The 18,695-nt window shown below is 43.5% G+C and overlaps 1 protein-coding gene across 10 annotated transcripts in view; it reads left to right on the forward strand.

Annotated features, from left to right (window-relative positions):
* Nucleotides 1-18,695, forward strand: part of Itpr1 (inositol 1,4,5-trisphosphate receptor type 1) — a 332,548-nt gene that overhangs the window by 220,992 nt on the left and 92,861 nt on the right. For all 10 annotated transcript variants that reach the window (XM_051203747.1, XM_051203749.1, XM_051203751.1 and 7 more), the window contains 2 exons: nt 1,996-2,128; nt 4,188-4,378. In XM_051203747.1, coding sequence (XP_051059704.1) covers nt 1,996-2,128; nt 4,188-4,378 — 324 coding nt within the window. The remainder of the gene's footprint in view (nt 1-1,995; nt 2,129-4,187; nt 4,379-18,695) is intronic.

An 18,695-nucleotide genomic window follows, 5' to 3' on the forward strand; every position in this document is an offset into this window, starting at 1 on the left:
ATTGCAAGTGACTGCCTCACTGGGGACAGTCTTGGTATTATGGGTTTTCTGTCGGTCCAGGTAGGAAATGAGTTTCATAAGCTGACAGTAGAAAATGCCCTCTGTTTTGTGGGAGGAATAGAGAAGGGAGATTTTCAGGGTGTTTTGTTTTGTTTTTTGCTCCCCCCCCCCCATTTTCTGCATGTTCATTTAAAAATCAGTACGAAGCTTCCAGCACCTTCTCCTCTTACTGGTTTACTTCATCTACGTGTGTCTCTGTGGGCTCTGGCTACCAGCATCAATTAACAAAGGAGATAAATGTGGCATTGTAGCCACAGTTGACAGGATCCAGGCTCCCTGCCTTTTCCCTTTCTCCATGGGTGCCTGCTTCCCTCTGGACACCGCTACCACGCCACCCACTACCCCCTCCCCTCAGTCTGTTCCCTCCCTGCTCCTTTCTCAATCACTCATCTTGAAGTCTCCAGACCTATTCTCAGCACTTGTTAGCAAATCACTTGAAATTCTACTGACTCGTGCTTCAGTTCCAGGTCTCTGCAGAGCTCTTGACTCTATTTTAGAGACCTGTTAGCTCTCAGCACCTCCTTCTGCTAGACTTCCCACTTCGCTCTCTCTTGCTGCCCTGGAGGGACTCCAGTCCTTCCTACTTTGCCCCTGGGAAACGGCCCAGAGGGAACACAGATGAGTTGGTGGTCCAGGACTCTCTTAGGAGAGGATGGCAAAGGTGTCAGAGCTGAGAGTAAAGCTCTGCTCCTGTGTGCTCACTTGTTCAAGCACCCTAGTGATGGGGAACATGTCACTTTGCTTCTGTCCGAATTGTAAGAAAGGTTATTATGTCCACTCCAGGATTCCATTGGTGTTTATATTTTAAGGCTTTTCATTATAAAAATCTGAAATTTGCATTTAAGGAATTGGAAGAGTTTGGACAACTTCTGTCTATAACTCAGCTTCAGCTATCAACTCATGTCCATTCTCGTCCCTTTTATCTCTTCCCTGTTTCTCTTTTTCTCATGTGTTATATTTAAGCAAATCTTGGCGTTGTTTCATCCATAATGCTTATTTTTTTTTAATCAATGTATTTAAATCTCCCTCTTGTCCAGTGGCTCTCAACCCTCCAAATGCTCTGACCTTTAATATAGTTCCTCATGTTGTGGTGACCTTCGACCATAAAGTTATTCTTGTTGCTACCTCATAACTGTAATTTTGCTACTGTTGTGAATTGTGCTGTAAATATTTGTGTTTTCTGATGGTCTTAGGTAACCCCCATGAAAGGGTTGTTCGACCCTCCCCCAAATGAGTGGAGACCCCAGGTTGAGGTTGGCCAACTATTACCTATAGTATTATTTTGACTTCACCATTTGACCCCAGGAGCTATCTTTGTAAGAAAGGCCTGCTGTTCACTATCACATCAACTTAAACACTTACTATAATATCTTAATATTTTCTTGGGCAGGCAAGTGCCACACATCTCTAATCCCAGCACATGGAAAATAGAGACAGAAGGACCCAATTCAAGATAATTAATTCTCCAGCCCTATGCTAGATACTGCTTCAAAACATTTTCCCATTCTTCAGGGTCTTTGGGAATAAACCCTGTGCCTTGAGTAACATTTTATACTGCTATGTGGAAGCTTACCTGTAAAATTTGCAGTTTGCCCAAATTTTACCAGCTTAACCCAAAGGGATTCTCATTTTTCTTGTTTTTGCTAGTTGCCCTTCAAAATTACTGTTCTGTCTTTATCCTTGTGTGAGAGGGTACTTCAGAATTCAGCATTCTAGATTGCCACCAGTTTTTCAAAAATAAAAATAAGACATCTTATGTTCCCTGAGAAAATATTTGAAGTTCAAGGTTTTTTAAATGATATTTATTAATTTTTCCCCCACTGAGTGAAACTGGGTCAGTTATACCTGAGTATGGATTTTTTTTCAATTTAAATATTAGTTGCTCAACAATGCTTTAAATTTGGAATCTGATTTCATTATCCTGTTTGAATTAAGGGTGAGGCACTCAGGCAAATTTTGGTCAACCGTTACTATGGAAACATCAGACCTTCGGGAAGAAGAGAGAGCCTTACGAGCTTTGGCAATGGCCCACTGTCACCAGGAGGACCCAGCAAGCCTGGGGGAGGAGGTAGGCTGTGTGCTGTGCCGCTGAGCATCATGTGTGAACTGAGCATGTCACAAATCTGTTTTCACCTGAGATGTATTTGTACTGGAAGTTCTTTTGGTTTTGGTCTTTCTGTTTGTTTTTGTTTTGCAACTTTTATCTTTGGCCAACCATCAGTTTGCTGCATGAACATGTCTCCCTATAAGATAGCATTTGCCTACGTCCCTACATTTTTGCTTTGCATACATCTTTTGCCTCTCTTTCTCATGGAAGGACCCTCTTGTGATAGTTGGATGATGCAGGAAACTAGATTTCACTGTCTGTTGTCCTGTGCTCATGACAAGTTGTGTTTGCTCATAAAGTACAGAGGATAATGGTAGCCTGCCTTTATTATATGCCTACTGAATGCCATGAAGACTTTTCCAAAGACTCTTCAAGTTACCCATTTACATTAACAATGACTATTTTTAGCACAGTTTAACAAAGGAATGGAAGATACACACACACACACACGTGTGTGTGTGTGTGTGTGTGTGTGTGTGTGTATATATATATTCTACACTCTCATGGGAATTAACCATAAATTAAAAAAAAATAAAAACATTTAAAAAACAAATCTTTGAAGGTGGTGCAAGTTATTTTAGGCAGGGTAAAAAGGAAAGTTTCAAGCATTTTGAACTTCATGGCAAAATTTACCCAGTTTAGGTTTTCAGTGGAGCCGATAGCCCAGTGCTCAAAACACAAAAGCACAATCTTGGAGTTGTGTTTATAGGAGAGCTTCAGATCCTTAGAAACTTCTATGCAAAACCATAAAAATTATATTGTTTGTGCTTAAGAGATGGCTCTGCATTTAAAAAGTACTTGTTGCACTTGTAGAGAACCCAGGTTTAGTTCCCAGTACTCATGGTAGATCACGACCATCTATAATTTCAGTGCCAAGGAATTCAACACCCTCTTCAAACATCTAAGGGCACAAGTCACTCATGTGGTACTCATAAGTATATGTAGGCAAAACATTCATGCACATCTAAATTAAGTATTTAATATATTTATTCTAGCAGCTTCTAGGGAGGGTGTTTGGATTTCCTACTTGATGAAAACTTGAAGTTTGTCTACCTGATTCACAGAGCTTTGCAGGCTTCAATGATGGTATAATTCTTGGCCATCCCAGAGATGAAATTCAACTTTTCAAACCCCAAATCTCCCAGAAACATTGTCATGCAAAAGCTCGAAACTGTTTCTCTTTATTCTATGAGGTGTGTTGTTTGACAGATGAGACATGAGGAAATCAGGAGGCTTTGCAATGAAGAAGCATCAGTATAGGCTGCCTTAAGTAGCTGTGGCAGACATTACAAAGATATTAGGGCTGCTGTGAGAGTAACAGTTGTGTTGAGCTCTGTAAGGAAATAGATGGCTGTTTGCATTCTGAATTTACTCAGACCATTTTTCTGTTTTATTGTTTCAAATATTGCTAATAGTGATTGAAAGCATGTTCCAAAAATGATCAGAAACAATTCCACTGAGTGACATAAACCCTTTCCTCTTAACTCTGTTCATCTTGTCTAAAGTACTGTGAAGATGGGAACTTCATTTGTTTTGTTCACACCACACCGCCACCGTCTCCTGTTCTTGTCTTCATGGCAGGCACTGTATTAATTCTTCATGAATGAATGCATGATGAGAAAGGCTGAGTTTGTTAGGATGAGAGCTAGTGGGGATCATTTTCTAGGAGGGGTCTAAGAAACGTCGTTTCCTTTTGATTTGCCCAATTCTTAGTAATTATGCCTCAAGTCATTGCATTTTAGGAGACCATATTGACTGGTTTTCAGTCACTTGATGAAAATGTATCATGTTTTCTTCATCTCCTCTGCCTGAATTCAGTACCATCTTTGCCACTTGCAAATTTAGGCGTTCTTAGACAAGCACCTTCACCTCTCTGTTAATCAGCATTTTGTAGTGGGCTTGTTGAGCAGGTTTAAGGAATAACACAACTATTTAGAACATTAAAGGTTGGTGCTTAGTGAATATGCAAACATGCTAATTGTTCCCAATGACCTTAGTAAGAGTAATATTGTCTTTTTAGGGGGAGGTCCTGGATCCAGCTCCACAAGCAGGGGTGAGATGAGCCTGGCAGAGGTCCAGTGTCACCTCGACAAGGAGGGAGCCTCCAATCTGGTCATCGACCTCATAATGAATGCAACCAGTGACAGAGTGTTTCATGAAAGCATTCTCCTGGCTATTGCACTTCTTGAAGGAGGCAACACCACCATCCAGGTAGGAAGGCGATGTGGCAGCTACTGCTACATACTGGTTCTGAGGGCCAGGTCCCGAGGGGGTGGTCAGACTTGGCCTCATGATGGGGAGAGGTCATTTTGCTCATACTGTCTTTCCCGATAAGTTCCAAAATATTAGGAATGTTTGAAAAATGGAGTAGGTATACCGTAACACGTGTCAAATGGATGGCTAAAGTCTGATTATAGTTTTTATTCAGGAATATAGATGTTAATCATTAGACATGCAGAAGAGTGTTCAGACAGCATTATTTAGAAGAAGCTGAGATTTGTACCTCTCTCTCAACTCTGTAACTACTGTTAACTGTTAACTTCATTTTTAAAATGAAATTTCAATGAAAGCAAATGACTAATAGGGAAAAGAGATTCAGGCCAGGTTAGTCAAAGATGAATAAATAGAATTTTTTGTTAGCTAAATGAGATATTTATTTTTAAATAATAATATACTGTTAAAATAATATTTAAAAGTATTAATTTGGCAAATGTCCTTGAAGAGACTTTAAAAAAAAAAGATTTACTTACTTACATGTATGTGTGTATATGTATGTATATATATTCATATATAATGAGTGTTACACACATGTATATATAATTTTACATATAAATAGCATTTTTCTAGATAGGATCTTGCTGTGTTAACCAGGCTGACCCTGATCTCCTGGTTTCAGGCAGCTCTTCTACCTCAGCTTCCCAGTAGTGGGTTTACAGGCACAGTAATGCTACCATGCTGTACTATTAGTGCCGTTTAAAGTGATTCCTTTGTTTTAAAAGTTGTTTGTGTGTCTATGAGATGTGCCTCTCCATGAATCCCAGGCTGACCTGGAAGTCACTATGTAGATCAGCTGGCCTTGAACCTCTGGTGATTCTCTTTCCTGTGCCTGCTGTGTTCTGAGCCCCTTAACTACTTTTAAAATCCCATTCTGCCTGAGTTTTTCTTCCTTTCATTGTGAGCTTACTGAATAAGGCTTTCTTTGGACGAATGCACATGTGAACATGTACACGCGCACACACACACACACACACACACACACACACACACACACACACACTTTGATCCAAACTTTGTTCAGATTAATCCATGTAATAGAAGGTTTGCCCATATGCCTATATTTGATCTAACATTTCTTGGCCTTACATTTAAATTGAGACTATTGAAGTCTCAGCTCTGCTCGCATCAGAAAAGGGTGTTTCTTCCTGAAGATAAATGTGGCCTCGGCCAGGAATCTTGATGAAGCAAACACAGCACAGGTTAGACTTTAGCCTCTGCTCATTCATCCAGCCTGGAACCCCATGCCTTGCATAACCCACTGCGGGAACCCTTCATTCTGCCCTTCAATCCCTACTTGACCCAACACACACTTTGAAGTTCCTTAAGCACAGAGATTTGTGGCAATGAGTTACTCACCCGTGCCAGTGGCAAAGTCTACTGTTTGTCTGAGTCGTCACATGTCTACATGAATCATATCATATTGAGACTGCTGTTTAGTTTTATCTGGATATAAGAATGGCTTGATTCCTGGATTTTTTTCCCTTGATCAGATGCATTTCCCGTCAAATGCTGTACTCACAGTATCAGGTCCTTGTCTTGGATCTCCTATGACCAGAGAAGTTGATATAAATACCAACTTGGCCAGGCAAGCATTCCACCATGTTGCTAGAGTTTCTTGTCCCACCTTGCCCACTTTAGCCCCAAATATACACACTGACGCTATATTAATTATTAAACTGTTGGCCAATGGCTTCTTATTGGCTAGCTCTGTCTTGATTATTAACCCATTTCTATAAGTCTACATATTTCTACATGGCCTTATCCTACCAGAGAATGTCTGGTGTGTCCTATCCTCCTAGTCTCTACATGGCATCTCCTGGTGGTCTCTCTCTACCCACCTTTCCCAGAATTCTCTTCATCTCCTAGTCCCGCCCATCTTCCTGCCTCTATTGGCCAATAGGTGTTTTATTCATCAACCAATAAGAGAAACATATATACAGAAGGACTTCCCCCATCACTACTAACTGAGCTGCATACCATGCTACCTCCCAATGTTTTTTAAAAAGCTTTACCAGTTGAAGAAATTTAAGAATATCTGAGGTCACCCCCCCAAAAAAAAAGGAAATGTCTAACAAGGATGCAGGAGACATATATACCCAGATATATGTCAAGACATACACATCTTGACACACGTGGCAAGAATAGAACTTACAGATTCTCAGTTAAAAAAAAAAAAAAAAAAAAAAAAAAAAAAAGCATTCGAAAGCATTCGTTGACAAAGATATATAAGGAAATGTCTATATCTCTATAGATAGATAATTGATAAATACATCAAGAGATGATAGATAGATAGATAGATAGATAGATAGGAGTTAAGGAGTTCTTGGAAAGTTTTGAAAAATGAGTATAGGGCCTGCAATGTGGAGAAACTTTGGCACACTTTGGGTGACAAAGCCCAGAGGGATATGGACAAGGATTGGGTCTTTAAGACTGAAGAACACTATGCAGGAGAGGATAGAAGACCTAGATAAGAGTTGGGATTTACATGAGAAGCAATGTAGTCCTCTAAGGAATCTCAAGACTGTCATTTAGGGATCTAAATCTCAGCAGAGGACAGATAAACTGAAGGAAGAGACATTTGGTAATTAAAAATTAATCTGCTGGCTGGGCATTATGGTGTACACCTTCAATTCCAACACTTGGGAGACAGAGGTAGGCAGATCTCTGTGAGTTCAAGGCCTGTCTGGTCTACACAGTGAATTCTAGGACAGCCAGGGGTATATATAGACAGTACCCCTTGTTGCACAAATTCTAATTGGTATTAATAATAAAAACCCAGAGTCAGATGTAGCAATTAATGCTGAAGATCAGAGAAGAGCCAGCCACTAGAGAGTTCTTACCTCTGCCAATGCTCAAACCAAAGAGGTGATCCTGTCCTCAGACTGCATCCTCAGACTGCTTCAAACTAACTGCTCCTCAGACGGCCCTGAGCTCCTGTCTCCTCCCACCTTATATTCCTCTCTCTGTGCACCTATATCCCTTCCTGTCTCCACCTCCTTAGTGCTGGGATTAAAGGCATGTCACTCCAAGTGCTAGGATCACCTTTGTGTGAGCTGTGTTTCTCTTTTGACTGGGCCAATTTTGTGCAGCCCAGGGTAGCCTTGAACTAATAGAGATCCATTTGCCTCTGTCTCCCGAGTGCTGGGACTAAAGGTATGGACCACCACTACCTGGCCTTTATGGCTAACTAGTATGGCTAGCATTGTACTCTGATCTTCAGGCAAGCTGTATTTGTTAGATCATAAACAGTTATCACCACAAACCCTGTCTCAAAAACAACAACAAAAACCAATTTGCTGTAATTGTGGGAAGTAGGTGCAGAAGGGTGGTGAAGTCAAGGCCAACTTCTACATAGCAAATTTAAGGCCATGCAACCATCTCAGTAAAAGCGGGTGCCAATGTGTCTCAGTGGTAAAGCACGTAACTCAAGTGTACAAGGCCCTGGGTTCAGTCTTTACCACTGAGGGAGAAAAAAAGGACACAAATTTGCAAAGTAGCAAATATGTAGAATTTACAAGTCTAGTGTCCTAGTGCACAGCCCAAGGATTGATATAGGTAATGAAATTTCTGTGTGTATCAAATCTATGAAAAGTCAGATTGTATCTGCTCTTGCCACAGAAACAAAAGAAAAAAGAAAAAAATGTAAGTGTAAGTGTAAGTTGGATGGGTGGATATGCTTCACTGTAGTAAGTTGTTTACTGTCTATACAGACCTCACACTATCATGTTATATACCTTAACTATGTGCAACTATGAAAAGTGTTTGTTTTAAAGGTTAAATAGCAGTGATTTAGAGCCAAGGTAGTAAGCACTCTACCTCTTGATGAGTCTCTGATAATAAAAGTACTAGTTTAGGAGAGGATTTCTAGAGGGGACAAGGGAGCCCTTTGAGTGCTAGAAAAACACCCTGTATCTTCTTCTAGGTGGAAGTTACATGGTTGTATACATGCTTACACACTGAGCCATATGCTTAAACTACCTGCATTTTCCTAAGAGATGAAAGAAAGGAGGGGGCGGGCAGGTAGGAGAGATCCTAAGTCTTGTTAGTACCCTGATGCAAGAGAGACAAGGGATAGACTACCAGTGGGTGAAACTGACACCATCAGCTGAGGCTAGGCATGGACTCGAGGCACTTGAGTCCAAGCTGGCTAATTGGCTGTATGTAGGAGGTGGGAGGGCAGAAGTCTCTGCTGTCTCTAGAGGCTTTCTGTTCTAGGGATGAGTAGATGCTCTAAGCTGCCACTGGTGAGGAAATAAAGGAAGCACAGGGCGGCTCACAGGGCTGAGGCTGCCAGCTCCAAGGCTCACTGCTGAGGTGGAGTCTGGGGTTCTGGCAGGATGCCCATTTTGCATAGCGTACCCCCTGATGGTGATGGCAAGGCAGACAGAAGCTGTTTTTCCTTCTAGTTCTTCTTTATCTTGTGCAGTAATTATGAATATTAGTTCCATGTTTTCACACACTCATGACTCACACGCTTTGGCAGAAGATGAGATGCTACAACCGAGTCCTGGTCAGCCCCTCATGGGGTAGAACCACTTTCTTTCTCTCCCTCTCCAGGGATCCAGGATGTTGATGAGTGAAGGGCTTGGCTGTGGGTAACCACTAGGCTTTTTGCCAGTATGCAAGGACATAGCCTTCAGGCGCCTGCTTCTGTTCCCTCTGCCCACCCGCTTCTGTGACCTCTAGGGGCCCTGTCTGATACACTACATGGTATGGTTCCAGGAATTATTCTTCTAGTATGGACTTGACTTGGGAGATCCCCCTTTGCCCCAAGCTTTCCTTTTCTCTGGAGAGAATGGTGTAGAACTAGGGTTGCATCTGGGGCCAGCTAAGGACAAGAATCCTAAAGCCCCGGCTGGCGAGGGTGATTCAGAGTTTGCTGTTGCTGTAAAGAAACTAGTTCAAAGTAGTAAATGTCCAGCTGGGAGGCAAGTCTGCCTTTGGTTAAGATTGAAGTGACGGCTATTAATGATTGCTGAAATAAACACTGAGATCCATGGAAGACCGGGTCAACCTAACTGGAACTCATTGCCCATTAGCACTTCCTGTTCAGCATGACTCGAAAGGATAGCACTCTGTGGTCAGGTGGGTTTCCTGAGCGTTGTTTGTGCTGATGGCAGACTGTAGGAAGAATGGAGGGAAACAGGCTGGCCTGTTTGTTTCACACTCACATATGGTCTGTCTGGAAGGGGTTTCAGCCCTTACGTTTAATGTGCTGTGACATCTCCTTAAGAGTCTCCTACCTACATTACATCAGATTTATAATGAAAGCAGCTTTCAAATCCATTATCATGTGAGGTTTGATATCTGTCCTCCAGTCCCTGTTCCCCTGTTCATCAAGCAAGAAACAGGCAGGGACTCCTGGGTCCCTCACAGCTTTAAATCAAGCCCTTTTCCTCTTCTTTTCTTTTAAACAGTATTAGTTACTTCCCCAGGCAGTCCATTTCTGGAGTTGTCCTCAAGTTGTGAAAATGATTATTGAAAATAACAGCAATTAGACAAATCAGCCATAGTACAGCCATGCAGCGGGAACTCACCAATGAAAATGGGCAAAGCTGGTGATAATCAGTAAGCTGGGCACACATATGAAGACTGAGTGAAAGAAATCAGTGCACAGACAGTGACATGCTGTATATTTTCTTTGTATGGTTCTTTGGAAGGACAAGGCTAGTGATGGAGAACAGATCAGTCCCCGTTAGAGTTAGGGATGACAGGAAAATTTGGTCAAGTGTAGGGACACACAAGGGGGCTCTTTGGGATGTGGAAGCATTATCCGTCCTGCTTTTGTGGAGAGTCATCTCTCCCACTGAATACCAGAAGAGCCAGTTTGGTATTGTATGACAATTTTTAAAATTATGGGCATCTAGCTAGCATCCAGTTTGGTGTTCTTGGTGGTTTACTCTGTAGCATTACCTGTCATTGACAATATCTCAGTTAAGTCTCCCCATTCCAACCTGGAGGTGCTGGCACATGCCTTTAATCCCAATATTTGGGAGGCATGGGCAGGCAGATCTCTGTGAGTACAAGGGCAGCCTGATCTACAGAGTTAGCTCCAAGACAGCCAGGGTTGCACAGAGTATCACTGAGTAACCCCTTCATATCTCAGTAGTCATTTGATTCGAGTCACATGCTTCTTGTGGGCTGAGCCCCCAGATGGCTGTTTCACTCCATGTGGTCTTGACTGGGTTCCACCCATCAGCAGAGTTTGGACTAGAGTCGTTAACATGGTTCCTTGTTTAGGAGATGGCCGTTGGTGGTGGTTCTTAGCTACAGCTGACCTGTACTGGTTCTGTGTAGGTAGGGCTTCCTACATCATAGTTGCCAGGGTCTTAGAGAAGTGCTCACAGCAACAGGAAGCCTTCCATCCCTTTTTCCCCTCTAAGATTTACTTTTTATTTGTAAGTATGTGTGTAATTGTGTGAATCTGTGTGGGAGTCTGTGCATCTGTAAGTGCAGTACCTGTGGAGTACAGAAGATGGCATTGGATCCTCCAGCGCTGTAGTTGCTGTAGTCACAGGCACTTGTGAGATTACAGACTTGGGTCCTGGGATCCAGAATCTGCTCCCCTGGAAGATCAGGGAGAACTCTGAACCACTGGGCCATTGCTGTAGCTCCCCTCCCCCTCCCTCTACCACCACCACCCTGCTGCCCATCCTTTGAAAGCCTGGGCTGAGAACCTGGAGGATGACATGTCTACCACATTCTCTCCATTAGCCAGCCCAGTTGCAAAAGGATGCAGGCTGCCACAGGGAGGAGAGCATGTAGAGGAAAAGAGAGAGGACATTGTTAGGGCCACTCTTGGGAACTAGTTCATTCTCACTCAATTATTATTGATTGTGTATCTCAGCATGTGTCAGTCAAAGCCATGAGCTGGCAGGGGCAGGAAAGAACTGCCCTCTAGTCCCTGGAATTGAATGTAGTTTTTCTTTAGAAGTGCAGTCCCTTCTTTGTAGAAAGTGCTGACACACATCTACTCCCTTTGGATGGAGTATGAAAATCCAATCCTGTCTTGAGGATCTGGTCACTAGGGACTGTAGCTTTCCAAAAATCCTGGATTTAATTGGCCAAATTGTCAGAGATTCAGTTAGTAGGAAACCAGAACTAATGACCAAACAACACTTGCCAAGCACTCTTGTCCTAAAACACCCCCCTCAACTCACCCCACCCCACCTCCCCACCCACCCCCCACCCCTGTCATTGACCTGTCATCACTTGGATCCTTAAAAAGTGCTGGAAGCCAAGTTTAGACTATTTCCTAGTGTGGCCTAATGGACTGGAGGAACCCTGTCCTCAAGGCTTCCAGAATCATCTTTCCTTTCTGAGGCTTCTCTGATGGTGGTAACTCTCCTGCCTGGGACCTTCAAAGCAGCTCTGTTTACAGGAAGGTAGAGATGGTGCCACAGCCCTTGGGCTCTCTGCATGGGTGACATACTTGTCAGGCAGTGGGAGAACAGGCTTCTCTTGAAGAATACTTCCTGCTGTTTTGTCCCCCGCCCCAGTGCCAGCCCCCAGAAGAAATGTTTCCTTTCTGCTTGATGTTTTGTCGCAAGTGGGAAACTATAAAATAAGCATTTGCTTATGAATTAATTTCTGGCACACACAGCACTCAGTAAGCCTCATGGCGCTATATATCCGTCCTTCAAGTCCTTGCCAACTTCTGTGTTCCTTCCTCTTAAGATGTTCCCACCAGCACCCGGGGGAAGTTCCCTTTGCTTCCTCTTCCCTTCAGAGGACAGGGGTTGTCCTTACCTGGAATGTGGAGGAGGAAAGTCTGTCTGTGAACATATATGGGCTTATTAAATTTTAAAGTTAATACAGATGTTTGGAGAGCTATGTGCTAACCTGACTATTGAGCACTCCACAGCAAACTAAGGGGGTGAATCTTTTTAAATATTATTTTTCCTCTTGGAATACGTGCTTCCAATTGCAGAAGCATGGTGATTTTCATGCATCAAGTGGCTGCCCACGGCTAGTCCTCTGCCAAGGTCTAGGTTACAGACACACCCAATGAGAGTTTTTCCTTCTGCACGTACGCATCTAGAGATGGAAAATGTGAGATGCAGTCAGTCCAGAAACTTGCTGTGAGTCCATCTGAGAAGAGAGCGTTCCCTAATTTGTAGGGCCTTCCCCCCACTATTCTCATGCTTTTGGAGGTTGGGTTAAGAATTGAGTCCCAGCCAGACTTGGGTATGACATCACACCCGTTCCTGGCCGATCACTACCGAGCACAGTATGGGAGGAACACATTTGCTTTGCCTGCCAGTGACCCTCACACCCCAAAGAGATGCAAGTAGAAAGGGTGTTTGATTCCCTAGCACCAAACGGAAGGCCAGCTTGTGAGGAGATCAGCCTCAGTTTGAAGGGGCAGTCACCCTGAGCAGGATAAAAAGATTGGTATGTGAGGGAGTTATGTAAATGGGTGTTGTTTTTGGCAGGAAGTTAGAAATGAGTCACTTTCAAGTGGTGTTTTCTAACCTCAGGTTTTATCCATGTGGGAAGAAGTGAGCTAGCCCAAAGTCTGGGACAGTTCTCCCCACAGCATGTAGAGACTTAGGGTTGTTGGCATTAAGAACTGATAAAGGCAGTCTGACATCTCCGGGAGATACCCCCACCCCCTCGGAGGCAATGCCTGACAGTCAAAACTGAAAGGTCTGAAGGAGAGACCTCCCACACTTGCCAGAAAAACACATCTGGGGGCCATCCCTGAGTCCTGGCCCTCCCTGGAGAATTGATGGATGCATGTTCAGAGATTTGGGAGAGAACCTTGAAAGGGAGTCCTGCCATATGAAGGGCATTGACCTCTGGGGTAGGACACTGGAATCTGAGCTTTCCCCTTACCAGCCTTGAGTAACTTTAAATTGGAAACTCCATTTATCTCCCTTAATGGGGATTAGAAAACAAAGTCCCTTGTGGAAATCTCCAGAAGATTAAACAAAGAGCAAGAGGAGAAAGTGTTTGGCCCAAAGGATACCCTTTCTTCAGATCTACCACGAAGTCCTTAGCCTTTCTCTGCCTAGTTGCTCACCTGGAGAGCAAGCTGGTGACAGGTGCTGCCTCTCAGGGTGCCTGTTGAATAACAGAAAATGCTTTGTGTAGCAGCCAGCTCCTACAAACCTCTTGAGCTGTGTGGATATTTGTTTTTGTTGATTCATGCAATTTCTTGTCATGTAAAGACAGACTTCATTTGTTGGCATTGATTTCTGTCAAAAATTCCTCTGGTTTTGTTTGTTTGTTTGTTTGCTTGCTTTTGTGAAGTGGTTTGTCACCCAGAAAGGCCTGTGGGATGTTCTGTTTTCTCTTATTGTCACACTCAGTCTACTTAAACCTTTCTGGTCATATGTTTTATTTTGGACATCCGAAAACTTAGGAAAGGTGATCACCTTCTGTGTGTCACTTCTTACACTGATTGCCATGTTCAATGAAATAGAAGGGTGACCCAGTTGGTTGTCCGTGGTGCAGTGTGCTCCTGGCTTGGCCTGTCTTCCTCCCTGCCCCCAAAGCTTTGACATGTGAGCGTATTACCTTCCTGTCCTTCTCCAGGGAACTAGGGTGTCATCGAGCAAAGGTCCTTTGGATTGTTGCTCTAAATCCAGGTCTCATACAAAGTCATAATTCACAAGTAGTTACAGTAGGGGCTGGAGAGATGGCTCAGTGGATAAAAGTGCTGCTTGACAGGCTTGAGAACCCGAGTTCTCATGTGCATGTACCCACACATGTTCCTGTTAGCTCAGCTAGCACTGTGAAGGACAGACACGGGACTTTCTCTGCAGCTTGGTAATCAACAGCCTTGTTCTAGGCTTAATGGGAGGCTGTCAAAGGAATAAAGTAGAAATTGATAGAAAAGGATACTTAATGTCCTTCTCTGGCTTCCATATGTGTACAAAACACACAGTGGTTGCCATGCTTGGGCACATCAAACTGAGCTAACTTTCTGGCAGAGGAAAATGTCAACTCTCAGAGTTCTATCTTGGTTGTTAGTGCATGAGACTAAAAGCACTCAGTTTTGCAGTTCAGGACAAGATATTGCTGTAGGAATCACAGCTTCATTTCATCTAAGACTGACATTGTGTTATCGAACAGGCCCAGGGGACAGTCCTTCTGGAAGAAATAGAGACCCAATATTCTTTCCTGAGTGGTAAAGTCCATACTAGGGACAGAAGTGGACTTCTATGCATATCAGCTCTTCTGGCCATCCACAAAGAAAACTAAAATTGTTGGGGAGAAAGAACAAAAACAGTTCCAATCCCCTTCTCTCCTGAAAAGCCTATAGGCAGGAATTGGGTTGCAAGAGCAGATATCTTGGAAGGAGTGCTCAAATTTGACAGTCTCTGCGAGAATAAAGGGTGGGAAATAAAAATGTCAGGGAAGGTGCTGGAGAGCACTAACGCCTCTTCCAGAGGCTGGTTTGGTTCCCTGTACCCACATGACAGCTGCCAACCATCTGTAACTCCAGTTCCACATGATCTGACACCCTCTTCTGGTCTCTGTGGTCACTGCACACATGTGGTGCACAGACAAAAAAGCAGGCAAACTGTCTATACACATAAAATAAAAATAAAGTTAAGAAGAGTATCAGAGAATTCTTCAATCATGCATAAGGTGACTACTGTTTCATTTCACCTCCTAAACCCACAGACAGCACTGTCCGACTTTCCTCTTAGATGTCTTCCTCCACTTCTAAGTCAGTACTCCTCTGCACTTGTCCCTGTGACTTCCAAGTAGAAAAATACAATCTGACACCAGATTCTCCTTCTTATGATGGCAAGCAATGGCCCAAGGACCACATCTCACCAACTGCTTATATTTGTATAAAGTTTTATTGATACAAAGCTGTCCTTCGGTGTCCTTCCTGGCTCCTTCCACTCACAGGGATAGAGCCTAGCAGTTGGAATAAGGTCTGTGTCCCTTAGCACCTATGATGTTTACCATGTTGTGTTTCAGAAAATGTTTGCCAATCCTTAGGCTTGCTTAGTTGTTATTATTGAATAATAAGCCACCTAAAAGAGAATGGACTTTTACTCTTTTGTTATGAGTTTGCCCCTACTCCACAACTGGCAGTTACAGGGTTTAGACAATGTTTATGAGATGAACAGTGTCCTAAGTCCCAAGATATTGTTCCACTTACGCAGAAAGCAATAGGAAATTCAGAGTAATGAGAATCTTCTCTGTCTATGTGTCAATCCATCCAACCATCCTACCTTCCTTTCTTCCTATTGGAAGTGGGGTCAAGATGGGTTTATTTTTAGAACACTGGTTCCTCCCTGGAGGCAATATTCCCTTTTTTCTTTAGTACATTTCTCTACCCCTGCTAACTGCCCAGAAGGTAGGGTAAAGCAATCAGCCTCAGGGAATTGTTCATGTGGTTGAAATTATAGACACCTGAGATTCCAAGCTTGTGATCTGTGGGCCTTCTCTGACCATCCAAGCCAAGGGCATCCATTTTTAAGGTTAGTCACTTCCTTATGGCCTCATGGTCTGCTATTTCTGTGCTCCTCACGAAGGCTTACCAGAGGAAAAACAGGGACTCCTTAAGGCACATAGTTACCTTTGAAATACCTAAACTGTTGGGACCTTGTCTCCCATCTGTCTCCTCCTTCTACATACTTCCTGCATGATCTCACTCATTCCCAAGGCTTTCCCAGCCAGCACTTAGGCCAACAGCTCCCAAAGATGTAGCTCTTGGTCCCACCTCTTTACTGATTTACAGATCCCTTTAGGGCATCTTTACCTCAATTAACTCTAAGTTAACTTGAGTCTAATCAGGCTGCTGTCTGCTCTCTTCTCTTCCAGGCCACCTATATGTCAAGCCTTTGCCCATGAGTCTCTACCACCAAGCCCCCAGCCACCTAAGCTATAATTCTCGAAGTTGTTAATTACCTTTTTTTCTTACTATTGGGAATGAATTAATTCTGTGCCCATTTTACCTCTCAGTGGTTTCCAGCCAGCATTCACTTACAACTTCCCTTGGACCAGACAGTTGGAACTCCAGAGTAAATAATATGCTTAGAGTAGCCCAGTTAGGGTTGGAGTGGGACTATAGATGAGTTCATCAGAACTCATTCTCCATCACCTTGATATACACCACACCTGTCTTGGCTGCATGAGACCCAAGTTTGGTATGTATCCCATTCAGCAGCAGAGCAGCCCTTCCACAGCTACCTAGCATCTCCTAAAGGTATTGTCAGGGATACCTCCAAAGGGACACCTGGCCATCCTTTTCCCTGTCTTCAAAGCCTCCCATGGAGAACAGACTCCATTGCCATACTGGTGAAGTCTGTGAATGCCCTGTAAGACAAGGCAATGCCTGGGTTTCTTTCTGACTTCTCTTCTCCATACACTGTCCTGCCCTGCATCTGCATGCTGGCCACCTGGGCTGGGCCATGAACTGAAATGCCTTTGCTCTGTGTGGGACATGCCCACTTTCCCTTAGCCTGGAAGACTTTCCAAACCCTGGCTGAAATAGCTCTTTCTCTTGACCCACTGGAGCAGAGACAGTTCAGTGCCTTACTTGGGATAGAAATTATCCCACCTCAACTGGAGTTGGGTGAAGACCCATGGGAATGAAGTCCCAAGCTTCCTGCCCCACCCTGTGCCCTAGAGAAGCTTCTGCATATGATGGATGAAGCAATGCTCAGCCTGTGTGAGATGAGTCAGTGTTCATGATCCCACTGTGTAGGTCTTTCCTAGGAACTTGGCAAGACCATATGTGGAAGGTACTCAGCTCAACATAGGGCCTGACACATAGTTCTTGCTAATCAGTAGTAGCTTTTATTTTAGGGTTGTACTTCTTCCCTCCCTCACTCACCTGAGAGTTTAATCCCTGGTCAAGAATCCATCTGATTTCCCAGCTTGCTCACCACAGTCTGTATTCAGGAAATAGTCCCTAAGGAAAGAGATGCTCTGGCCCTGGACCTACATACCACCGTGTTATTTTAACCATCTTACCCTTCTTATTGCCAACATCAGGAGAACTTATTTATCGTTACTGACATCTAACTGGAGTGCTTTCTGTAAGAATAAAAAGGAATTAGGTTTATCTGAACCCAAAGGAAATAAGTACATAAAGTCAATGGAAAACTAGCTCATGGGCTAACTTCCCTTTCAGTTCTTAATAGAGACTACAGATTGAAATAAGGAGTACCAGAAACCTGGAACCCAACTAAAGGCACTTTCTGCCTGGGCTCACTCTTGCTTCATTTGGCAGCTCTGCATGAAAGGTGCTACTATGACCCCCTTTTTGCTGAAGAGGAAATAGGGTTCAAGGCACTCAGAATGACAGAGCTAGCTGGTGGTTTGCATAGATGTCATTTCCTGGCAGGAGTCTTAGTTTTGGTCTCTGCACAGTGCTGTGAAGCCTCCACCAACTTCCCACATGGGCCCGTGCCCACTCTGGGGACTTTGTGTCTTTTTTTGCAAGGCAAGTGGCATCTGAGCCTTCATTTGAGTGGTGGGCTCTCTTTGGAAAATGAGGCCTTTCTAGAACCTTAAAAGATAGCTTGTGTGGTTGGTAGTCTTGTTCCGTTGTTCAACGTGGCCATAGATGACAGGGGAAGAAGCCATGAAAGGTTTTCCCTTCAACTTGGGCATCATCCACTTTCCAAATAAAGCTTGTCCTTATTAACTGCTTCCTCCCCTCCAGCAATTTTCAGGTTCTTAGATTCATGAAAATTTGTGACAAGAAGAGTCTCCTTTGTGACTTTTCCACGACATGGAAAGCAGTCCATTTAATTAAAGTTCTTAAGAAAAGTTAGATTTGGTTATCAGTGATACTTTTTCCCCCTTGCATCTAAAGAGCATAGGCTTTCTAAAGAGCATAGGCTTGCTGGCATCTGTGAGGCTTACAAGATTCAGCTTTTGCTCATTTTGCAACCAAGTTAAATAGGCTAGATTTTCCCCCTATATCCAAAGCTTTGCTGGCTGAAGACCAATATTGTTAGGGGCAATGACAAAAGAGGGAAAGGACTTCCTCCCTTCATTGAGTATCCCTAGCTATGTTGGGTTACATACATGAAATGGCTCCAGTTACAGATGAGGAAACTGAGGCCCAACAAAGCCAGTCTTACTCACAGTCTCCAACTGTCAGAACCAAAATCTAAATGCAAGCCTTCCTCCCTCAAAACTCTCTCACCTACATTCCATATGACACAGACTCTCAGTCACACAGGCAGGAAGTTCGTCAGCACACTATTCATTGTGACCATGTCCATGCTAGATAGCGGTGTCTGCTTTATCTTTGGAGGTGAGAGAAGGC

This window comes from Phodopus roborovskii, unplaced genomic scaffold (assembly GCF_943737965.1).
Source record: "Phodopus roborovskii unplaced genomic scaffold, PHOROB, whole genome shotgun sequence".
Taxonomy (NCBI): domain Eukaryota; kingdom Metazoa; phylum Chordata; class Mammalia; order Rodentia; family Cricetidae; genus Phodopus; species Phodopus roborovskii.